The following is a 23,996-nucleotide window of genomic DNA, read 5'->3' on the forward strand; positions in this document are numbered from 1 at the left end:
GGTCAATTTCCACCATCTGAACCATTTAATGCCACAAGAACAAGAGGTATTATAGTCATACTATTTCCAACATTAGCTGCAGAAAGAAAAAGAAAGAAAATACATTTCAGTGCTATGAAAACGTCATTTGCAAAAGCCCATTTCTTTTCATGTATTTGAAATTTTCCTATTAGCCTAAATTAAATAATTGCAAACTGTATTGTTCTTCACATTCTAAAATGCCATTCTCAAAATATAAAAAGCACATCAAATACACAAATGTATTTTATAGACACCAGTTTCCTCTTGTTTCTAAATCCTTCCACAATCATTTTGAGTAAATACAAATGCAAAATTATTTTTCCATTCCACAAAATAAAATAAAAAAGTTCAGCTTAAATCCTCCCAAAATATGTTTAATTGGTAAATTCTCGGTAGTCTATTGTAAGATAATTCTTTAAATTAGTTATGGATACATTTCATTCATTCATTCATTCATTCATTCATTCATTCATTCATTCATTCATTCATTCATTCATTCATTTATTTATTTATTTATTTATTTATTTATTTATTTATTTATTTATTTATTTATTTATTTATTTATTTATTTCAAATAAAGAAGATCAAAAAATCAAAACAAAGTGGACCTGCGCGTCTTCAGTGAGGGTGAAGTGGGCGTGGCCGCGGCGATGACGCGTGATGATTGACAGCGTCTCTCGCAGCTGAGCTGAGGCGCGCGCGGTCTCGGTGTGTGTGCTCTCTCTCTGCTCTGCGCAGCGCCTGCGAGCGGGAGGGAGTCGGCGGTTCCAGCGTGTGCGGCTTCGGTAATGATGCACTAAACCTGCCTCCTCATTCATACTCTCACAACCCAAGCAAAAATACCAACCAACAACATCTCCACTGTGATTAATTCTCCCCAAGTTTCATCGTTGCTATTGAACTCGGCTGGGAAAAAAAGGTTTAATGAAAGAGAAAGACGAGAAGAAGCGCACGGCAACGTTACGACTGTTTTTATTTTCATCCCATTCTGAATGACGGGCGGACGGTTCGACTTCGACGATGGAGGCACTTTCTGTGGCGGATGGGAGGACGGGAAAGCCCACGGACACGGCATTTGCACGGGACCCAAGGGTCAAGGCGAGTACGCCGGGTCCTGGTCCCACGGTTTTGAGATAGTCGGGGTCTACACCTGGCCCAGCGGGAATACGTACCAGGGCTACTGGTCGCAAGGCAAACGCCACGGGCTTGGTGTTGAGACCAAGGGGAAATGGCTTTATCGTGGGGAGTGGAGTCACGGGTTCAAGGGTCGCTATGGAGTTCGGCAGAGCACCAATACACCTGCTAGATACGATGGGACGTGGAGTAATGGACTACAGGATGGATATGGAGTCGAAACCTATGGGGATGGTGGTAAGTGCCACTGCTGTTTACAAATGTCAAGTATGTTTAGGGATTCGAATCGTAAGCAATTGAATGATTACGATTCCGGTTCCTTTATTTAATGTCACAATAGGGATTTTTATAAGTAGTTTTGAGGAAGAAACGTTTAAAAAAAACAAAAAAAAAACACATATTCTTTGATGCACTGCTCTCAGCAGCTTGTTGTCAAATGATCATTGCAGATAAAACAAGTCAGGGATCAATTTTATTCTGCAGAAAGATATATATATATATACACATTATAACGTATTTCATTAATTCAAATACAGAAAAACACAAATGTACAAATTATCATAGAACAACCAGTCTAACGACGCCGTTTTAAGCCTCAAGAGCCTTTAGTGCAACATAACACTGTAACAGCTGTTGCTTCGTTTAGATTCGGACAAGACGACAACTTGCGGTTCAGTAAGTGAGTCAGATTAATTCAGAAAGGCTCCGACTGATCCATAATCGTTTTTGATTCACTAAAAAGAACCGGCTCATAAGAATGTTTCGTTTGGGAGTCTATAATTGTATTGATTCACTTAAAAGAATCTGATCATACGAGTCATTCGTTTGAAAATCGGACGCACTGTTCGTACTGTTTTTGTTTGTTTGTTTGTTTGTTTTTTTATTGAATTTAATTTAGATTTAAAGTACATTAATTGCAAGATTCTGTTTACAGACAGACATTATACAGAAAACAAATTCTGACTAGAAAAAGAAATACACAAAACAACAATAAAATACTATTAAAATGAGGTGCTAAGTAATGAATAAAATAAGATAAAAATAAAAATAAAATGCATATATAATATAAAATAAACATTTATCAAGGCTTTGTGAAGAGAAAACTGTAATATATTATGTACATATTATGTATTTATAGTTTTTGAATAGATTGATTAGGCTTATATATTCTCTAAACCGGATCATGAGAGTCATTCGCTCAGGAATTGTGCACACATCTGGATGTTAGCTTTTGTTCACTAATAAGAACTGGCTCATGAGAATCAGACTGCACTGGTCGATGTATGTTTTGTGCTGATTTTGTAAAGGTCTTCACTCTAAATACTATGATTCAATTCCATAAAAATGCAATTATAAGAAATCGAATGGAATAGAACGTCATGAAAAAGAACCAATTCAAGGTTCCTAACTCTATTTATGTTTTGGCCAACTGTCAGGTCAGAGGTCATTGCCAGTGTGTGTACATAAAATCCAATGCTTTCAAAGTACAATAAACAAATGCTTGTGACATTAAGATAAATATACATAAATGCACAACATAGCCTATAGGCTAGTACTTTGCACATTACATAATTTTAGCAAGATTGTATATTAAACTTGTGCCACAATCTACTCTATGCTTTTTCAATGCATCGCAATGTGACATCCAACATTTACCTAATGCTTTGCATTTTGGAGCCATATTAGTTTCCAAATGTGCTTGCTGATATTGTGTGTAAATAGTGTCAGTGATTTAAGCTCTGATGAACTCATACTTGATATGCTAATGTACCTAAAATGCATGCCTTCTTTCATCATTAAGGCTATATTTGAGACTAAAATTATGATTATGGTCCAAACCAACTTTACCAGGCTTGTGCTGTTCATTTACTTGCTCTACACAAGTTTAACTTTGTTTTGTGTTTCATAAGGCACTTATCAAGGCCAGTGGATGGGGGGCATGAGGCATGGCTACGGTGTGCGACAGAGCGTGCCTTACGGAATGGCCACCATCATACGCTCTCCGCTTCGCACCTCCCTGGCCTCCCTAAGGAGTGTGCAAAGCAATGGCGCCGTCCTGCAGGATACGGTACCCGACACGCCAGTTGGAAGCCGTGGGGGTTTCGTGCTGAATTTTCACAGCGACACCGAAGTCGTCACCGGGAAGAAGAAGGGCCTGTTCCGCCGCGGGTCCCTCTTTGGCAGCCTCCGCCAGCTACGGAAATCTGACTCCAAAACGTCCATCTCTAGCAAACGGAGCTCAGCGCGTAGTGACGCCACCATGAGCCGCATCAGCTCCAGCGACGCCAACTCCACCATCAGCTATGGAGACGGAGAAGTGCCCGATGAGTTCACGCCCATGGAGGACCACGTGGATGCCACCACCACCGAGTCCTACATGGGCGAGTGGAAGAATGACAAACGCAATGGATTTGGAGTCAGTGAGCGATCCAATGGGCTGAAGTACGAAGGGGAATGGATGAACAACAAGAGGCATGGATACGGATGCACAATATTCCCAGATGGAACCAAAGAGGAGGGGAAGTATAAAAATAATGTGTTGGTGCGTGGGATAAGGAAGCAGCTTATTCCTCTTAAAAACCATAAAACTAAAGAGAAAGTGGACAGGGCTGTGGAGGGGGCTCGAAGGGCGGCAGCTATCGCCAGGACGAAAGTGGAAATAGCAGTTTCAAGGTAAGGCGCCACCTCCTCTGCTGAAAATCTCCTCCCTGGGGCAAAAAATGAAAATTTTCTCATCATTTATTAACCCTCATGTTGTTCAAAACTTGTATGACTTAATTTAATCAGTATATGCGAAAGGAGAAACGTTGAAGAATGTCCACTTTTTCATGTAATGAAAGTGGATAGGAATCTGGGCTGTTGAGCTCCAAAATGACAAAAAAAATCTTCTGAAGCCATACGATAGTTTTGTGTGAAAAAAAAAAAAAAACAGGCCCTAATCTAAATCTTTCCCAATCCCCTGCACTGCAGTGTTATTGTCGCCAATCATTATTACATATTTGGGTCTTTAGTGACCCAGATCTATATCTAACACGGATGGATCTCTACCTGTCGCGATAATGTAAAACTTTCCTGATATTAGAGTAACAATTATAGAGGAATAAAACAAAGCATATTTTGTTACCTTTTGGATCTTGGAAGGGTTCAGTTTGAGCAGATGTTTTATACCATCATCACTGTCCTCGTCAGAGCTCATTTCCCAGTATTCAGCTTATATTCACGATCTCAAACATATTCTCAAAACTATCATTTGCAACATCTTCAAAATCAATATTTTGATCCCTGACAGCTTCTTAAAATAAAAACTTAAAATAAAAGTAAATAAAGCTAAATAGAAATATATAAAAAAGTATAAAAATTACAAAAGCCCATAACAAAATTACTAAAACTTTAAATAAATAAAAAACTGAAAATATAAAATAAAAGCCTATTAAAATATAATAATATTATATAATAAACATTATAATGGTATAAAAATGAAACTCCACTGTAGCTTTTATATATCAGTTGCACTTCCACATATTCAGAACATTTTGATAATCTGTCAAATTTTGGTCTGTTAGTCACAAAAAGCTATATGGCTTTCAAATAAATGGTATATAGCACATGAGTTGTATGGACTACTTTCATGATAGTTTAATGGTGTGTTTTTGTCATTTTGAAGCTCAACAGCACAGATCCCCATGTGCTATCATCATTATATGGCCAGTACATTCTTCTCTTTTGTATTGGATGTAAGAAAGTCAAATGTGTTTGAAACGACATGAAGATGAGTAAATGATGACAGACATTATAACAAGAATATATGACTTGATTGTCACAACTGAATTGTGATTGTCATCAAGAATTTAAAATATATAATGTGCAATCTCGACAGGTTGACTTGAAACTGTTGTGATCAAGTTCACCAACCACATCAAGCCTTCTGTAACATTCCCAAGATTGTTACTACTGCACTGTTAAGCTGTGATGTCTGCATGGTTCAGACGTATGGCGTATGGGGCAACTATTCAGATTTCATTCATTAACCGTATGTCATAGACCTATTTTTAGATGTTGCTTCACAGTCACACCAACCATGTTCGGCAAAGCTCAGGTGTTTTTAACAGATTTCTTTTGTTTGATCTTCTTTAGGAAGTCTGAATTTTAAAAGGTTGCACAAACAACCTTTTTGAGGATTGGTGTCTATTATTTGTCCACAGCTCAGGTGCACAGGGAGCAGTCATGAGGTCATGCATCTCATGTACTCTATTATGATGTCTGTTCCCTTGCCAAGAGCCATACTAGACAGACATATTTTAATAGATGTGTTGTGTAAACCACTTATTCAAGGCACGCAAATTCAAAGCATCCTAAACAGGTCTTGGGGAACTCACATTCTCATGTTACTTCCATTAACCACCCAAACAGATGCTTCGTCAAACATCTTTAATCAAACGTCTTCAATAGACCAAATTCCAGTATATGGTATGAATGTATACAGACACGCTGTATGAGCATAACCAGTGGATTAGAAAGTTTACTTGCAGCCAATGAAGGATTAATGAAGGATTATCCAAGTCTGTGATTTTTAAACAAACAAACATTAGAGTATTTTAATATATTGAAAGCTGACCTTATGTGCTCCCACTCATAATGTTGAAGCCACCGAATGAGCAAGGGTCTTGGTTCACAAATTAGTGGGCTTGCACTACAAAAAAAAAAAAGATTTTATATGGATAGTTCATCCAAAAATTATTAATAATTTACTTACCCTCAAGTTGTTACAAGCCTATATGCCTGTATTGTGTAAAAGCCTACTTTCTTTTACACAAATACATGTTTTCAACATTGATAATAATATGACATATTTCTTCAGCATCAAATCTTGCCTGGGAAAACCCAGACAACTTCCGGCAAATTCAGATTTGCTCGAGAAGTAGTCTGGCAAAGAGCTCATTCAAGCCCATTTCCATGGCCTAGAAATCGCGTCACCAATCAGAAACGTTGAGGCGGGCTTTACACAATGACGATCGCTCTGATTGGTTTTAGGTCTATCCAATTGCGCCCAGAGGCATTTGAGCGATGTCCGTTCAACTTTTAAATGCATTATTATTTTCAAATTGCAAACACATGAGGACAGTCTCCATGAAAGACCCACTGGCAGATGAACGTGCTACTACATTTCTCTCCGAAACGGTAGGAAATTAAACTAGATTTAATAGAGGATTTTAACTGTGACACGATGATTGACAGGGCAGTGTAAGTGACAGGATGCACGCGACAGATCCGTCCGATAAAGATGGCGAAGTAGTATGTCCCAAAGCTTGCCTACTTTTTTGCTACACATTCAAAAGTAAATACCTTTTCTTCACAAAAAGAGTAGGCTACATACTTTTATGGCGTAGTGTAACTTAGGCGAATTGGGACGCAGCTTTACACGATGATGATCGCTCTTGACGAGGCATTTGAGCGACGTCCGTTGGTGACGCCCCTTTGGAAATGATTTGTCTATGGAGCTTTACCAGACCATAACTCAGTTACTACTGAGAATGGTCTGGTTTTAACCAGGCTACATCAAATCAGCATATTATAATGATTTCTGAAGGATCAGGTGACAGAAGATTGGAGAAATGATGCTGAAAATTCACCTTTGCCATCATAGGAATAAGTTACATTTTAACATATATTAAATTGTTATAATAATATAATAATATTATATTGCGCAGAAAGAACTTAATACGCATGTGCACGCCATCAGCGTTCTCACTGGTTCGCGTTTTTGAAGTTTGCGCAGAAAGAACTTAAGCTGCTTTGGAACAATCTACATTGTTAAAAGTGCTATATAAATGAAGATGACTTGACTTGACTTGAGTAAAATAGAAAACAGTTCTTTCAAGTTGTTATAATATTTCACAATATTTATTTTTACTGTATTTGACTTCTTTCAAAGACATTACAAAATCTTCCCAACCCCAAACCTTTTTAAACGGTAGTGTAGATAGTTTCCATATTCTCAGTTAGAATGGAAGACATTGTGCCATTTTAATGGCCCAAAGCCAACACAGAAATGATGTGATTGGTATAAAGCGACAGACCAGAATTGCACAGATTCTGACTTCCTGTGTCACTCCAATTTGGAACTGAACCAGTAACCTTTGTAACATTTAACCCCTACCCACTAACGTAGGTGTAACGAATAAAAGAGCACTTTTCAGTCCAGATCTTTTATTTATGGGTTAAAGACCATAAATAAAAGACCATCATTAGTAAATGATTGTTGGTATGTGTATATGAGCACGTCTGCCTCATGACTCTGACGTTCTGACCTCATGTTAGTGATTAGCCAATCAATAAATAAATATAATGTTGTAGAATATAGGCAGCACTGCCAGTGTACAAAGGGGTCAAACAGGTTAACAGTTGGTTTGAGTGGCACTTTCAGGCTATTTACAGTTTCTGTGTTTATTATAACATGGAATAAGCCACATAGCACATACTGGGCACCATTAGCTGAGTATCTGGCATTTGTCCCACTCAAGAGTGGCCTGTGTTCTGTGGTTACCTCTCCCTCAGCGAGCAGTGGGTCAGGGTTACAGGGCTTACGCTCCAGGGTCAGTACCAGTGCTATGAAATTAAAGTAAAGCCATTTTACTATGCATTACTTGCATTCAGTTACAGCTGAACTAGAGCTTGCTTGCAGGCTAACGGTTACGATCTTGGCTGGCTATCAGTGCTTTAGAGACTGATACAGTAATACTGCTCCGTATCTTCACTCCACCCTGGAGTGTATTCTCTTTAAAGGGTCGTAAATATAATCCCACACACCCCCTTTCCTGAGGGGCTGGGCTCTTGCTGTGGTCAACAGAATCTGCTGTTTTAGGAGTTGGTGTGAAAGGTTAACTTGCGTACTTGGCCTCACTGTGAAAGGAAACGTGATAGATTCAGTGTCAGGGCAACTACAGAATATAACAGGTTCACTTTAGGATAAGACACAGTGTTAGTCAGGGAAATTGTTGACAATTTGGTTGGTTGTACACATTGGTGGGGTTAGCTTTAACTTTGTTTGGACCTACAATAAAAAATACTGTAATACTCAGAACATGTGGCCATAACCTATACATACTTATTTATTATAATTAAATATGTTCTTTTTTCATTTTACATTTATGAGAATTAGGGTCAATAGGGAAAATAAGGTCAATTTAAAAGAAAATCTTAATGGTGCAAAAATAAGTTTAGTTTCTTTGTTTCTTATTTGTTATTTAGGTTTTCAGATGAAATATGACCCTAAGAACGAATTGAAACCTGCGGGGGGTCACATTAGGCCATTGATATTTATTAACTCCCAATACGTTGAGCATGAGCATAAATTGATAGAAATTTCTAAATGTGGTATGGATATGCGCAACCCCCCCCCCACCCCACCCCATTTATAATGACTGCCTTGCCACTGGCTATACTAGTGATTATGAATGAGAGAATGAGAGAGGTAAAAGAGCCCTTCAATTTTCCCTCCCACCTTTCTCACCCTCTTCACACTCAGCTCCAGTTGATATTAGTCATTCACCATAAAAAGGAGGGAGTATAGGAGCGTTTAATTGTTCAGTCAACCTACAGCCCTGTGCTCTCTCTCTCTCTCTCTCTCTCTCTCTCTCTCTCTCTCTCTCTCTCTCTCTCTCTCTCTCTCTCTCTCTCTCTCTCTCGCTCACTGGTGTGTCAGCAGCACAGAACTCTGGCTGACTAAATAAGGCAAGGATGGAGTCAACTTATCAGCTCTGGACAGAAATACATAAGCCAGTAAACAGTTGATACAGTAGCCCATCACTGCCAGGCTGTCATCTGTCCTACGTGCCAATAGAGTTCACAAATGTTTATCGTCAATCGCAACAATGACTTCATCTGCATTTGTCCCTTACTCGCATGCGAGAACACAGATATAAACACACTGACACACTGACTATGAGCCAGTTAGTTAGTAAAGGAAACAGCAAAGAATAACAATAATTATGACATAAAATGCTGGATGTAGGTTATTTCAATCAAATAATAGGAAATAAAAAGCTGCATTTACTTGATCAAAAATACAGTAAAACAAATCTATTGTGATAGATTTATTTTTGAATACATTTTTCAATATAATTTGTAATTCAGCAGCCATTACTTAGGTCTTCAACGTGGCATGAACATTCTGATATGATGATTTGCTGCTCAAGAAATGAATTATCAATGTTTTTTAAAAAGAAAAATTCAAATGAACCACATTTATATGAATGTATCCTGAATAAAAGTATTGATTTAATTTTTTTTATCTTACTGACCCCAAACTTTTGAACGGTAGTGTATTTAACATAAAAATAATATAAATAAATAAATATTATAAGGCTAAGAAATTATAGTTTGCATGTTCCAATGTTCAAACTGTTGAATATAATATATAATTAGACCATTCATTTTAGGCAGTGCTTTAGAAGGCACGGAGCCATTTTTAAAAAGCACAGAGTGTTTTACAGTGTGTGAAAAAATCCACTTACAGGAAAGAACAGACTCTGATTGGTTGACGAAGCTGTCCGTTACCTGCTTCGCCCAATCCCTCCGATCTGTATATCGCTGTGGCAGAACTGCAGTGAGGGATTACTTCATGTTGACAGGTTATGAGTGAGGAGCCTGTCCACATCCAGCTCAACGCAGGCCCACGTGAGAGCCACCCTACCCTCCAGCACAGCGCAACCACTAAAATTAAACGTGCTGATGCCGAACTCCCAACAAGTCCCCTTATTAGAGCTTAATATGAGCAACACATAAAAAGACTGATAGACGCAGCCATCGTATTTTTAATTAATACATTCTGGAATGAGGACACATAAATTATAGCTGTGGTGAAAATGGAAAGCATGCTCGATTACATCTCAATTTCTCTCAGAATGCCGCCATGATTAGTTTGTAGTGTGGCAAGTCCATTGCTGGATAAGTAGAATGTCAGTCAAATTGAAGCGAAATGTGATTATTGAAACACTTGCATAATTTATGTTAATATGTAATAATCCACAGCTGTAGTGATTGATATTAGCAATCGTGTTTAACGCCAAGATTAGTGTCTCACTGTCAGACAAAACATCTGCCAGCTTTATCATGCGGCCTCTCCATCCTCACCCTCCCTTTTGTAGCATCACATGGTATTAATAACAGAAAGATCTCTGTGTACAGTAAATATTAGGAACGGCACTGAATTGGCATGTAAAACTGCCCTGATCCGCACCTCTGGACAGAACACCGCTGTGTCAAAGATTTTTGTTTTTGTTTGTATCCATTAAACCTTCGCAATCTCTGCCTGTATATTAATCCCACTGTATCTGTCTTCACTTCCTGTGCTACACCTTTAATGCCACCACCTTTTTCTAAGCTCATTAGATCATTCAGGAGATTTTAAATCCTGTGTGCTTATCGTAGAGCTTATTGAACTTTATATGACCCAATATGAATATAATAATCGGCACAGTGCCACACTGCGAAACATGGAATTTCTTACTCTTTGCGTGGCAGTGAAAATATTTTGCCGTCCTTTAAACGAGATATATTTATTTGAGAAGCAAATTGTGTAATAAGCTGTTATAAAGATAAAAATATAAATGATAAAAAAAAATATTTTAAAATATAAACCATACAAATGTAACCTTAAAGGAGACATATCATGCTTTTAAATCGTTCCTTTTTACATATAAATCATACATTTGTAGTCTATATAAAGCGGAACTGCAATGCTTGGGTCTGAATTCCTCATTATTATAGCTCCACAGGCCCCTTTTCTACCCCTTTTCTGATGTGCGTCTGAGAGCAACTCGTTTTGGTGCGGTCTCTTTAAATACAATTGAGACACTTCATACCCCGCCCCCTCTCCAGGTGACACTCGGTTCAACTCCACCCCGTTCGGCCATTTTTGTAGTTTGATAGCAGAGATACGATTATCTAGCGGCACAGAAACTTTTTATTCACACGTTATTAACAAAATGTCAACAACGGAAGACTTGTCCAGCCAGCCTTACATGTTCAAGCCAGAGTCGGAGCCGGAGCGAGATGAAAATGAAGACGACGAACCTGCAGAACAACGTCTTCATATGGATGTATCGCAATGGTGTGTTACTGTATTTACACATGAAACTTTGGTGTTCCGAACTTTTACCACCGTGTCGATTTATTTTGATTAATATGTGTGAGGGAGAGAGAGCAAGACGGCGTCTAGTTTGGAGACGGTGTCTTGTTTACATTTTCGCCTGGCTCCAAAGAGAGAGAGAGTGCGTGCGCGCGACCAGGTCTCTCTCTCTGCTCATTCTTTCAGTTAAACATGCATCCTGTCAGTTCATCTAGATTAGACGGTGTAATGAAGCGTGTGGGTTACTACATCCAACAACCGAACATTTTAACTTACCCTCTCGTAACTTCTGCATCCTTTAGCTTGGACTACAAAATTGCAGCGAGAAATAAAAATGTCGGATTGCTCGAAGTGTTGGGCTGGAAGTCAATGTCCTTATTTGGCAGTTCCGCTGCAAATACTGTGACGTAATAGTTCACAAAACGTCATAGATAACAGAAAAATCGGAACAGGTTGAAAAATATGACCAAAACAGAATATAAAGATATCAACGAAGCACCTGAAGAGAATAATTTCAACTTTTCTGTACTTCTAAACACTCCAAATATACAACAAAATGCATTTAAGGGCTAAAAAAGTGGATTTAGCATGATATGTCCCCTTTAAAGACAAATCAAGTGTCCAAAGGGGCAAGAAAATGTAAAAAAAAAAAAATAATTGTATTCAAGATTTCTTTTGTATTTATATAATGTTAGTAATCCAGTCTTCAGTGTCACATGATCTTCAGAAATCATTCTAATATGCTGATTTACTGCTCAAGAAACATATCTTATTATTATCCATGTTGAAAACATTTATGCTTCTTAATATTTTTGTGGAAACCGTGATACATTTTCTCAGGATTTGTTGATGAATAGAAAGTTCAAAAGTTGTTTTGTAACATTTATACATTTCTTTTCTGTCACTTATGATCAGTTTAAGGCATCCTTTCTGATTAAAAATATTAATTTCTTAAAAATAAATCTTACGGACCCCAAACTTTTTAACAGCAGTGCATGTTTATATATATATATATATATTTTAAATCATACATTTTCTACAGTGCATATGGATTAAGAATCAATATTATACATACCGATATTGGACAAGTAAACAACATACTAGTATTAAGACTTAATATAATTAAGATAATACTAATAGTATTAAGAAGCAAACTGTCCTCTTCCCCTTTCACCTATAGATTGAAATGAAAGATGTTTTCTGGAGTTGTTCGGTAAGGCCATATGGATTTGTTTGCATGTGAATCAAAGCAGTGAGGTGTAAGATGTGTCCACTTCACCTGCTTGTATCGACCGCACGCCTGTGAATGGAAGGAGAGGAAGCAGAGGCCAGGAAACGGTTTTGCCCTAATTAAAATTGCAGCTGGAGCTCGTTGCATTCTGTTGCCAGGCGATGTGACCTTTCCTCTAACAGGGTGCTATGAACGCTGTACAACAGACATCAAGTTTCTCAACAACGTACCCGAGTGTGTGTGTTTAAGCTCACAATGCTTTCGCTTGAATGCCCGACATGTCATATCCCACACTGCTGGAAGATGTGTGTTTGTCTGTGCGCAAAGAGTGTTAAGTGAGTATATGTGATCCTGTACGTGCTCTACAGCCGTAAAGTCTTTATTTCGCTTGGTTTGTAAAGCTCTTGCTATTTGTTAACACAGGGCCAGATGATGTGTAGAAGCACCTGCCAGAGTGCTGTAGCGTTGCCATGGCGACCGCATCCTGTCAGCCATGCACTGCTTTTTCTGCAGTAGAAGCGTTACTGTGAGGGAGGCAGATGGTTCGCTCCTACTTCCTGTTTATTTAATTCATTAATTTAATAAAGAGCAAAAATTAGAAAGCGATGGCAATGTGACCACTGTGTGCTGATCACAAGATAAAAACAGAATGCAAATGTTGCAAGCTTTTGTTATAAAATGGCAGATATATAGGAGGTTCGCTAATTAAATGAACATCAAAATAGGTGGACAATGTAATCTTTGATAATCATTGATATATTCTCAGGATTAAAGATGGCATGAAATCAAAATGACTTGACTTGATCAAAATGATTTGTGGCTTTTAGTAAATATCTGTAGCTTAGAGGTGGGAGATCTGAAGATTTTATATCATAATCGATCTTGAAGACGTTCATGAACTATATTTCAAGCGAAATCGTAGAGATCGTGACCTTTTATGTCCTCGTAATAATGTTAAAATACAGCAATGACTGTCTACTCGATGGCTGTGCTGACTGGTCAAATTATATTATGTGTCTTTCATGTGTGGTGACGCATTGGCTTCCAATGATTATGAAATTGTGATAATCAAGATAAAATGATCATTGTGCCGCATGCCGTTCCTTTCCTATGAAGCGGCGTACTTTCGCCCCTCCTTAACCTAAACTTAACGTCCAAATAAGTCAAATCATGTAACATGACTGTCGTAAAATGCAGTCTACAGCAGGACATGCTTTATTTTAAGAAGCGCATTAAACTGCGAAAAAGATTGATCCCCACATGCTTTCTGTGTGTGCGCTGTGAGACATAGTTGAACACGGATGAACAAAGTATACTTGGGGTTTCAGTCGCGCACACCTAAACGATCAAACACACACAAAAATATGTAAACATTTCCGTCTTGGCGAGTATTTACATAAAGGCAGTAGGTTATGTCTTAAGTGAATAAACAGTTGGGAAAGAAATCGCTTGCGTGTCATTATATTAGATCCGTGCATTCGGTCTTAAAGGGTATAGTTCACTCAAAAATGAAAATTAGCCCTTGATTTACTCACCCTGAAGTCATCCTGGGTGTATATGACATTCTTCTTTCAGACGAATACAATCGGAATTATATTTTAAAATGTCCTGGCTCTTCCAAGCTATATAATGGGAGTCAATGGGTATATATTTTTGGAAGTCCATCAAAGCGCATCCATCCATGATAAAAGTGCTCGACACGGCTCTGGTGGGTTAATAAACGCCTTCTGAAGTGAAGCGATGCATTCGTGTAAGAAAAATATCCATATTTAAAACTTCCGGCAGACGGCCGTACGCAAGTCGACTTACGCCAAAAGAGTAGCCTAACCCTTGACGATGCATGACGTAGGATGTAGGAGTAGCGTAAGCTTAGACCCCTCTCGCGGTTCAAACAGCGGCTGGGCAACCGCGTTCATCATTACGTTGTGCGTTAAGTTCACCTATACACATATACACCTAGGATGGCTTCAGGGTGAGTAAATCATGGGCTAATTTTCATTTTTAAATGAACTATCCCTTTAAAGCCTAATGCAAATACCTGCTATTGTCTGTGTCGTTAATGTTAAACGAAAGACTAAGACAAAATCACTCACTGCTCTTGACTGAATAACTTTAGTATTTTTATAAGATTCAATGTATATTTAATTGATACAGTTAAGACTATGCAGTGTTTTAAAGTTTAACTCAGGGTTTAATGCCTATTTTGACAACTGATTGTTTTGCAATACTGTGTTTGAAACCCATTCAAAAAACCAAGTACGCCATCCTTGCACCATCACTTTACTATCCCTTGAGGCCATGGCCCATGGGAGAGGATTTGTGAATGGCAGAAGAACTGACAATGTAGGTCACTCACATTACAATGACAACATGGCTAATGTACTACAACCGGATTGCATTCATACTATATAGAATGTACTTTTTAATGACAGAGTACTTATTCAAAAAAGTACCTTCTCAGAGAGTTCTTTGGATCTTTGCAAATCATGTTCAGAAAGAAATATTTACTGCACAGTATATACTCCATACTGCCTACTATTCTTTTAAGGATGAAGTGAAACAGTAGCCAGTCACAACAGACTTTTAAACAGTATGCTGCATTGGTGTCATGTTTGACTCAGCAAGTTATTTTGCCATTTTATTTAATTTTGTGTAAAAAAAATCTGGTATACTCCAACCAAATAATCAGTCAAGATAAAAGAAATATATTAATGTTGCGGCTTAAATTACTTCCTGTTCATTTTGGCTAGTGTAGTAGGTCATTTGGGTAATTCTGTACTTACAGGAAATTTGCATTCTGTGCAAAGTATGTATATGGGAAAGGCGCTTTATAAATAAATGTATTATTATTATTATTTGCAGACATAGTATGCTCTGCTATTCCTATACTATTCCTATTCCCATAGTATACGTAGCCCATGCATAGCTGTGTCGAAACGAAAGACTATTATTTTGTCAAGTGATTTCATGGGCTTTTTAAGCAGGAGATCATATAATGCTCACTTTAGTGGGTGTATTTAGCGAAGCGTTATACTGAAATGCCTCGGGTTAACTCAGGACATCAGCCAATGAGGAATAAAAGTAATACTTTTCACACTGATCTGAGATCTGCCATGCAGTTCATTTTAATTTTAGCATGTGAATGTTTGTTCAATATTCAATATTTGTTGGGCCCTGCAATGGGCTGGCCATCCTTTCATGTTGTTTACCCGCCTCTGACCCAAGACGCTGGGTTAGGCTCCAGCCCCCGTGACCTAATAAAGGATAATAGATGGATGGATGGAATATTTGTTCAAGGCAGTATGTTCTAAAGATTCTGCAGATGTCACTATAAACTGTTGAGAATAATAAAAGACATATAGGCTACTTCCACTTTCTGATGTTACTAGAACATGCAAAGAATCAGCTGAAGTTTGCAATGAGAAAAAATCTCAAATAGGATGTCTTATGTGGCCTTTTTGGATTTGATGTCACACTGAAACTCACTCAAGCACAAGTATCCAGGGTTATTGTGAGCTGGTGATATCTGGAATACTTTAAATCGTCAATGACTGCCACTCAAAGTAAGTATGTCAAAAAGAGATTAAAGAGCTAATCCAGACAGAAATGCCCATGCACTGGGTATTTTCTATTTAATCAAAGCTGATTTTGACTATTTTCCCTGCCAAGCATCTGTCTATGGTTTGGTAATGGATGCTGAAGAGATGTTGCCTCTTTAGACTTTTTGGGATATGTACGTGTTGAACATCTCACTAACCTGAACTTGCCTGCATCAGACAACCAGGATTCATTTCTAATTTCAGCCATGTCGTAAAACATTCTTTATTAACGACATTGGAGTGATAAATTGGATGAGGTGGAATATGCAATTCTTTTGGATGAGATCCCACTGTTTTGCCTTATTTTTGCCCAACAAAGCATCCTACACCAAGTCTCCCATCAGCCTCATTTATCTCATTCTGACAGTCTTCTCTCATTTTGTACTAGATAAATATTAGGATCTGTTTTTGTGTTGCTGTAGATCTTTTTCTAGATTAAATGTGCTTATATGCTCATTAATCAGTAAGCCAAAGCATTAATATCTTCAAGTTTACAGTGGCTGTATTCTTGTCATCATTGTTTATGTAGGTTGTTCCACATACCATTTTGTTCCTCAACTCATTTTCAAATCAACACAGCTTGGATAAATGATTATGTTTTGTTGTTTATTTTAGCAAGCCATTAATTATGTCAGCATAATTCCACATTCCCACTGGGAGTCCGGCATCAGACACTTCATGTATGTAAAAGCATTGTGCTAATTGTATACAATTTTAAGCATGCTAAACACTACATTTCAACATCTGACTGATTATCTGAAGTGTATTCCACTCAGTCTACGTATGTGCTTAATGCGTTTTTAAACTACCAGTATTGTAATATAGTTTCAAAATCATTTGGTCTCATCATTTACGCTCAGGTCGTTTTTGAACACTTTATTTTATATGCTTTTATTTTTCTGCGGACAACAAAATAAGAATCTTTCTGAAGAATCTGCACTTGGGTACTTTCCTTGACATGGAAAAGCTTCTACCTGCTCCCGAGAGGAAACGCCTATTAAACGTGTGCACGAGAGAGCATGCACGAGCTAATCATAGCTTACATTAACTTTTACTAGCAGTGATTTTAAATGGATTTCTCCAAATAGCATGCCAAACTTTACCTGTCAAGTAGAAACTTCGCGACTGAGGCATCAGTGGGAAGCCCAACCTGTGTTTTGAGTGCACTTCATCGTGTGAATCGTGTGCACGAGCACGTACAACGGCCTTACGTAAACATATCACCAGAATGATTGACACTTAGGAGGACCAATAGGCTTGATGATCCACCCGGAAAAAGAAAATCCTCCGCTATACCTTTAATTACTCAATGATTTGGTTTCAGTGGTTCTCAGTGAATAAGAACCATAGAACATTATTCTCACACAAATGATCTTATTCTCTCTCTTATCACACAAAGTTTTCAAGTGACTTGAGAAGATTTTGCATACTATTATCCAAAATCATATACACTACTGTTCAGAAGTTTGGGGTCAGTATTTTTTATATGTATCTTATACTCACCAAGGCTGCAGTTATTTGATCAAAACAGCATATTATTACAATTTAAAATGTTGACATTGATCTGTTTTCTACTTGCTGAGTTTCGATTTCAAAATGTTATTTTATTCCTCTGATGGCAAAGCTGAATTTTTAGCATCATTACTCCAATCTTCAGTGTCACATGATCCTTCAGAAATCATTCTAATATGCTGATTTACTGCTCAAGAAAGATTTGACATCATTATGAATGTTGAAAAACAGTTGTGCTTCTTAATATTTTTGTTGAAACCATTATGCTTCTTTCAGGATTCTTTGATGAATAGAAAGTTAAAAACAACTGCATTTATTTGAAATAGAAATAATTTGTAACATGTCACTTTTGATCAATTTAATGCACCCTTGCTGCATTTCATTGTATTTTTATAATGTCTTTCAAAAAAACATATTGACCACACATACATTTAAACGTGTATTTATGCTACTTTTATGGGGCTATTATCAATCAATGAACTGTATGGAAAAGACTTGTGCAACAAGATTTTGTGTTTCATGGAGGAAAGAAAGTCATAAAGGTTTGAAACAACATGAGGGTGTAAATAATTCATTGATTTTTCTGTTTGTGTGATCTATCCCTTTTAGATAATGTTTATCCAGTGCTTCATCAGCCCTTTTCATAGCCTAAAGGGATTTGTTATTCAAAGTGATATAAACCTCTTTATTAGTTATTCAAATGCATAATACGCTGGTCTTTATTATGACTCATAACTGAGACCCAGAGTTTGATTTATGTCTATGTACCACGTAAGCATCTTAGGGGGCAGATTTTGGCTTGTTGAATAAAATGCAAATATCTCCTGTATAACTGAGAAAATGTGGGAGGGAGAAGGTCACTGAGAGAGAGAGAGAGAGAGAGAGAGAGGCAGGCACATACTGTACCAATTGCCAGCACCGGCTCACTGCAAAACAGTGTTAGTAAATGTAGATTCCGCAAATAGCTCCGGGTGGAAATGAACCTTTTGCTGTGATCAGGAGGCATCCTGTGGTACCACAGCCCTCATCTTAATCCTTATATGAAAACTGGCAAAACTGGTTTCTGATCAGCCATGTTAGCTCGTCTCAATGTGGGCCAATGGCCTGAGGGACGACCAGCCAATCCCGCAGGCACATTTGTCCCGGCCCTGGCCTGAAAGGAGGTCACAAAGAGGGGGTGAAATTCAAGTGCACCATTAAAATTAGAGGGGTGCAGAGATGCATACCGAGGTTTTAAATACCCAGAGGTCTTGAAGTAGGTACACACAGAAACTGGTGGGATTTGAATAGAGGGAGAATATGAAATAGAGAGGGATTTGTAATTGTTATTCTCTCATTCTATAATGCTTCGCATGCTGTTGTACAGTCGAGTCTCTGAGACCACATTGCAAATTGGGAATAAAAATATAAAAATAATAATGTTTTTTTAAATTAAATGAAAACATTAGTAATAAAAAATAAAATAGAAAGATTTGAGATTATTAAGTGTATACCAAATACCAAAATATTCTGAAATTCATATTAATTTTTCAATTCATGTTGATGGGGGTTTTTAAAAAAAAAAATTTATTCTTTAATAAATATGAAATAGTGGTGTCAGACTTTTGGACTCCACTAAAAATATTTTTTAATGTAGTCTCTTATGCTCACTGATGCTACATTTATTTGATCTAAAAACAGTAATATTGTCAAATATTTTCATAATTTAAAATATCTATTTTCTATTTAAAAATGCAATTTATTCCTGTGATGCAAGCTGAATTTTCCGCATCATTACTCCAGCCTTCAGTGTCACATGATCCATTTCAAGAAACATTTCTTATTATCAATATTGAAAACAGTTGTGCTGCTCAATATTTTTGTATTTTTAACCTCATTACATTTTTTTAAGGTTCTTTGAATAGAAAATTCACAAGAACATCGTTTATTTTTTGTAACTCTACAAATGTTTATACTTTCACTTTTGATCAATTTAATGCATCATGTGAATAAAAGTATTAATTTCTTTCAAAAAATAAATCTTACTGACCTCAAACTTTTGAACAGTAGTGTACAGTATTACTTCATTGAGGTTTTACTGTGAATAATTTTAAAACAGATTTGACACAGCTTGCGTGGTGTATTTATTTATAATAAAGCGTTATGGATTTGCTTATTAAGGGCCGTGAGGTTAAACATTCTGTCAGTGGGGGCCTCCATAACCCCACGGTCTGTCTCATACCCCAAATAGATGCGTCTAGAACTCCCTCACACTTTATCACTTGCTTTGCATGCTTCACACTGTCTACATGAGGACTCTACAATGATCGTTATTATGTGATGATCGGAAATAGAGGTCGACATGTGTCAGAATCGGAATCTGGGCAGAAAGCACCTCTTTGTCCCCCAATGATAAGCTATTTTTGCACTGGTGGCCAGACTATCCCAAAGCATCTGGCCTCTTGCATTTGAAATAAGGTTAATGATTAAAACAGACCACCATTTTGTCTAAGAAGGGTTTAACAAAGCCGTAAACATCTCAATCCATCATGGTCACAGGAAGAAACTGATTGATATTATAGAGAACTAAAAGCTTTTGTTTCTATGCAGAACACTTAGCTATTTATTTCAGAGTCAGACATCCTATTCTGCTGGTGAATCTTGACTTGACTCATATTTTGGAGGTAGTTCTTACTGAAGCATCAAGTTGGACTAATCCCCTGCATTTTAGAGAGTTTATTTTGTGCTTTTGATGCTGGGGTTGCGTAATAGTTATAGTAATAGCTCTGAACCGACGGGGAAAAATCCCTAATGCCTAATGCATACGCTGCACAGACTCAATCTGGCCTGTCTGTGAGAAGATGAAAACAGTGTGTGTTGCAGCACGTTGGGGGTTTTGAAGGGATTTGAGAAGCAGGTCACCTCTTGATAACTAAGCTTGTGTTTCAGCATGATGCGGGCTTCATTAAAGCCGTCCGGAGGCCAAGCCTATCATGATCCCAACACAACATAAACTTTTAGGCTACTTGTTATGTGTGCTAGTATGATAATTTCCTGTGTTCATGATTATTTCGCCTCGAGACATATGGAGACTTTTGCTCTTAAGAAAAAGACCCTCGTAATCTTGTGTGTTTCCACTAGTTTCAAATCTCAATAACGTCACATGCTGTTCAATGAACATTGTCCTCTTGGTAACTTCCTCAGGCATGTCCCAGCCAAGCATATACAGATATAAGATACGATTTTTATTGGTAATAATATTAATTTTATTAACATTTTAACAATTAGAAAATTAGAAATATTGAAATACTAATATAGATACAGGGTCAGTGACTTAAGAAAATTTACCAGCCATAAATATTTTTTACCAGTAGTGAAATATAGATTAAAGTTACAAAAGTTATTCAGACAAGAGCAATGAGTGATTGTTCTTTGTTTTTTTTTTGTTTGATTAGCATTAAAAACACAGACAGTAGCAGGAATATTAGTCTGACTGACACTTTAAGAGCTAATGCACAGATCCAATGAATATACTGTCACACTTGCGTTTTATTTCTCAACTGTTTACGTTAGTTAAGGCACAACTGACTGTTTACAAGGAAACTATAGCCAAGATGGGCATTTTGAGATAATTTTGCTTGAATATTTCCGTTCAAGCGCAAGAAGACGTGAAAGAGAGCTCAATTCAGTATCCGCACACTGCCAGTGAGAAGTGGATTTCTGGGTGCGCATTTTGGATGTTTGCGCACAGAAAACTTCCCACACAGCATTTGAGTAACAAATTTAGTTCCATTTTGTGTCTTCTTGAGCTTGTATATTTAAATTGGGAAGGTTTAAACTTTTGTGCGAATGCAGGACTGCCCCATCAACTGTCTTGAGCGCCGTTCACGTTTGTTCACGTTCTCACAAATTTGCATTTTTAGAACTCATAATATTGTTGCGAGCCAACTGGCGATTGGCACCGTTTCATAATATACTCGCCAACACCAATTTTTACTAACATTTGGCACTTGGCGAGTGTTCATTTTAGGCCCTGTATATATATATATATATATATATATATATATATATATATATATATATATATATATATATATATATATATATATATATATGTGTGTGTATGTGTGTGTGTGTGTGTGTGTTTGTGTGTGTGTGTTTGTGTATACAATACTGTGCAAAAGTCTGCAAAAGCACATTTCTACTCTTAGGCAGGTTTCTTCAAGCGTCTTGGAGACGTTGCCACAGATCTCCTTTGCATTTGGGCCAGACTTGATGATGGTGAGATCAGATCTCTGTGTGGACCACTGGCTGTTGTCACACTTCTTGTGCATACAAAAATCTCACTGGATTATTACAATTAATGGCAAAAGGAATATTTCCTACTGACACACTATAGCAAAATATATAAATACCTGGCTTAAAACCTTTTTGTTTTTGGTGAAAATACTAATGTGCCTAAGACTTTTGCACAGTACTGTATACAGTATATAGACATATACACACTATAAAAATATAGTATATTAAAATACTAATATATGATTTCCTCATTATATATAAAATATAATATTATATCTGTTTATTTAGTAGAATAGTTTATTTATTGGAGTACAGGTCTTAGTGTTCTATGTCTGTTGTGTGCTGAGTAAGAGGGATGTGTTCCTGTGGTCTGTGCCCTCTGACCAGATTAAATGCTTTGTCCCTGTCCATTTGTAAAAGCAGGATTTGGATTTGACAAAAACAGGGGGATCAGCACACCCCATAGTACTATTTAGGCACAGGAATCCTCTACCCTCCATACACACAGATACATGTGTGCACACATGTGCACGTACACACAACCTCCCTCTGCCTCCCTCTCTCTCTATACACAGATAAAGGCAGGTCACAGTACAAAAGATAATGCATCTATGTTTCAATAACCCAAACACAAGCATTCAGCAAACCACTCAGTCAAAGAAATGCTCACTCACATACACTTTAAACAGTATGTACTGTATGTGTTTAATGTATTAAATATATGTTTGTGCATATTTCAGGATTTCAAATATACATAGCATAAGCACACTTTTTACAGCAAAACAATCAAAAAGACAATATACTTATGAAAATGAATTTTCAAGTTAATAGATTGAGTTGATTGATTGAATAGATTGAAATTTAGGGGACATGAAGTTCCAAAAAGTTAAGCATTCAGAAAAGTAAAGACTCATTTGTAAGAGTGTGTGGGTATATATGTGTGTATACATATACATATTAGTGCTGGGCAACGATTTATCGCATCCAAAATAAAAGTTTGTGTTTACATTATATATGTGTGTGTGTACTGTGTGTATATATATATATATATATATATTTTTTTTTTTTTTTTTTTTTTTTTTTTTTTGTATAATACACACATATGCATGTATATATGCCAGAAAATGATGTATGCCATTAACTTTTGTGGTTACAGGACGTCCCACGCAAGGACTAAGAGTGAAGCAGCAGACCAGGCCGCACTTGCAGGATGTCAAGAATCCGACTTAGCCAGAGCTGTGGCTTATGAATTATCTCCAAGCTTCCATCAACCAGGTACAGTTTATACAGAAGAAGTGTTTTACTTTCCCACACACACCCTGCAAATAAATAAATACCCATGATGAAAGTCACCAGATTATAACCAAACACCTGTAATTAAAACCTCGCAATAGATACTTTCTCTCCACATGAAACTAGCTCAGTGGAGCTCTGTTGAGGGTAGAAACAAAAGAGTACAAAGACATGAATGCTTTTCCCTGGGTTATCAAGTTGATCAATTTTTTTTTGACAGTGAAATGACATATTTCTCTGACCCTGAGAGCTAATCAGGCTTTTTTGCTACTGTACCTTTAAGATTTCTGACCTCTGTTATGATTGACATTTATCAAAGCATTAATATGTAAATATTGGCTGTCATGTGTTAATGTACTCTAATCTATTTTTAATATACAGTGGTGGCCAAAATTATTAGAACACCTGACAGATCTGAAAGTATTGACCTTTATTTGCCTCTTAAACATGATTTAATTTCATAATGTTCATGAAACATGCAGATGGTTGCTCCGAGAAATATCAGATATCACAACAAATATCAGATGACGCGAGTCATACTGTTTTCGTCCACATTTTATATAATTTATAATATTTTTAATATATGATATGGGATTTTATACTATAATAGTAAACATTTATTAAAATTATAAATGAAATATAAATACAGATCAACTGTTTGAGGCTACAGGAATGTGTTTTCCTCAATTATGTCCCTTTAAACTTTGCACTTGTAGATTCAAATATAATTCAAATTTTAATGTGGTAGTGGATCATTATTAGCATTATGTGTTTTTTATATGATTTTTTATCATGATAG

At 37.0% G+C, this 23,996-nt stretch overlaps 1 protein-coding gene across 1 annotated transcript in view; it reads left to right on the forward strand.

Moving 5' to 3' along the window:
* Positions 1-673: 673 nt before the first annotated feature.
* Positions 674-23,996, forward strand: part of jph1a (junctophilin 1a) — a 35,701-nt gene continuing 12,378 nt past the window's right edge. Inside the window, exons 1-3 of the mRNA XM_079863905.1 lie at positions 674-1,392; positions 3,066-3,828; positions 23,061-23,179. Coding sequence (XP_079720031.1) covers positions 1,014-1,392; positions 3,066-3,828; positions 23,061-23,179 — 1,261 coding nt within the window. The 5' untranslated portion in view covers positions 674-1,013. The remainder of the gene's footprint in view (positions 1,393-3,065; positions 3,829-23,060; positions 23,180-23,996) is intronic.

This window comes from Squalius cephalus (assembly GCF_949319135.1).
Source record: "Squalius cephalus genome assembly, chromosome: 25".
Taxonomy (NCBI): domain Eukaryota; kingdom Metazoa; phylum Chordata; class Actinopteri; order Cypriniformes; family Leuciscidae; genus Squalius; species Squalius cephalus.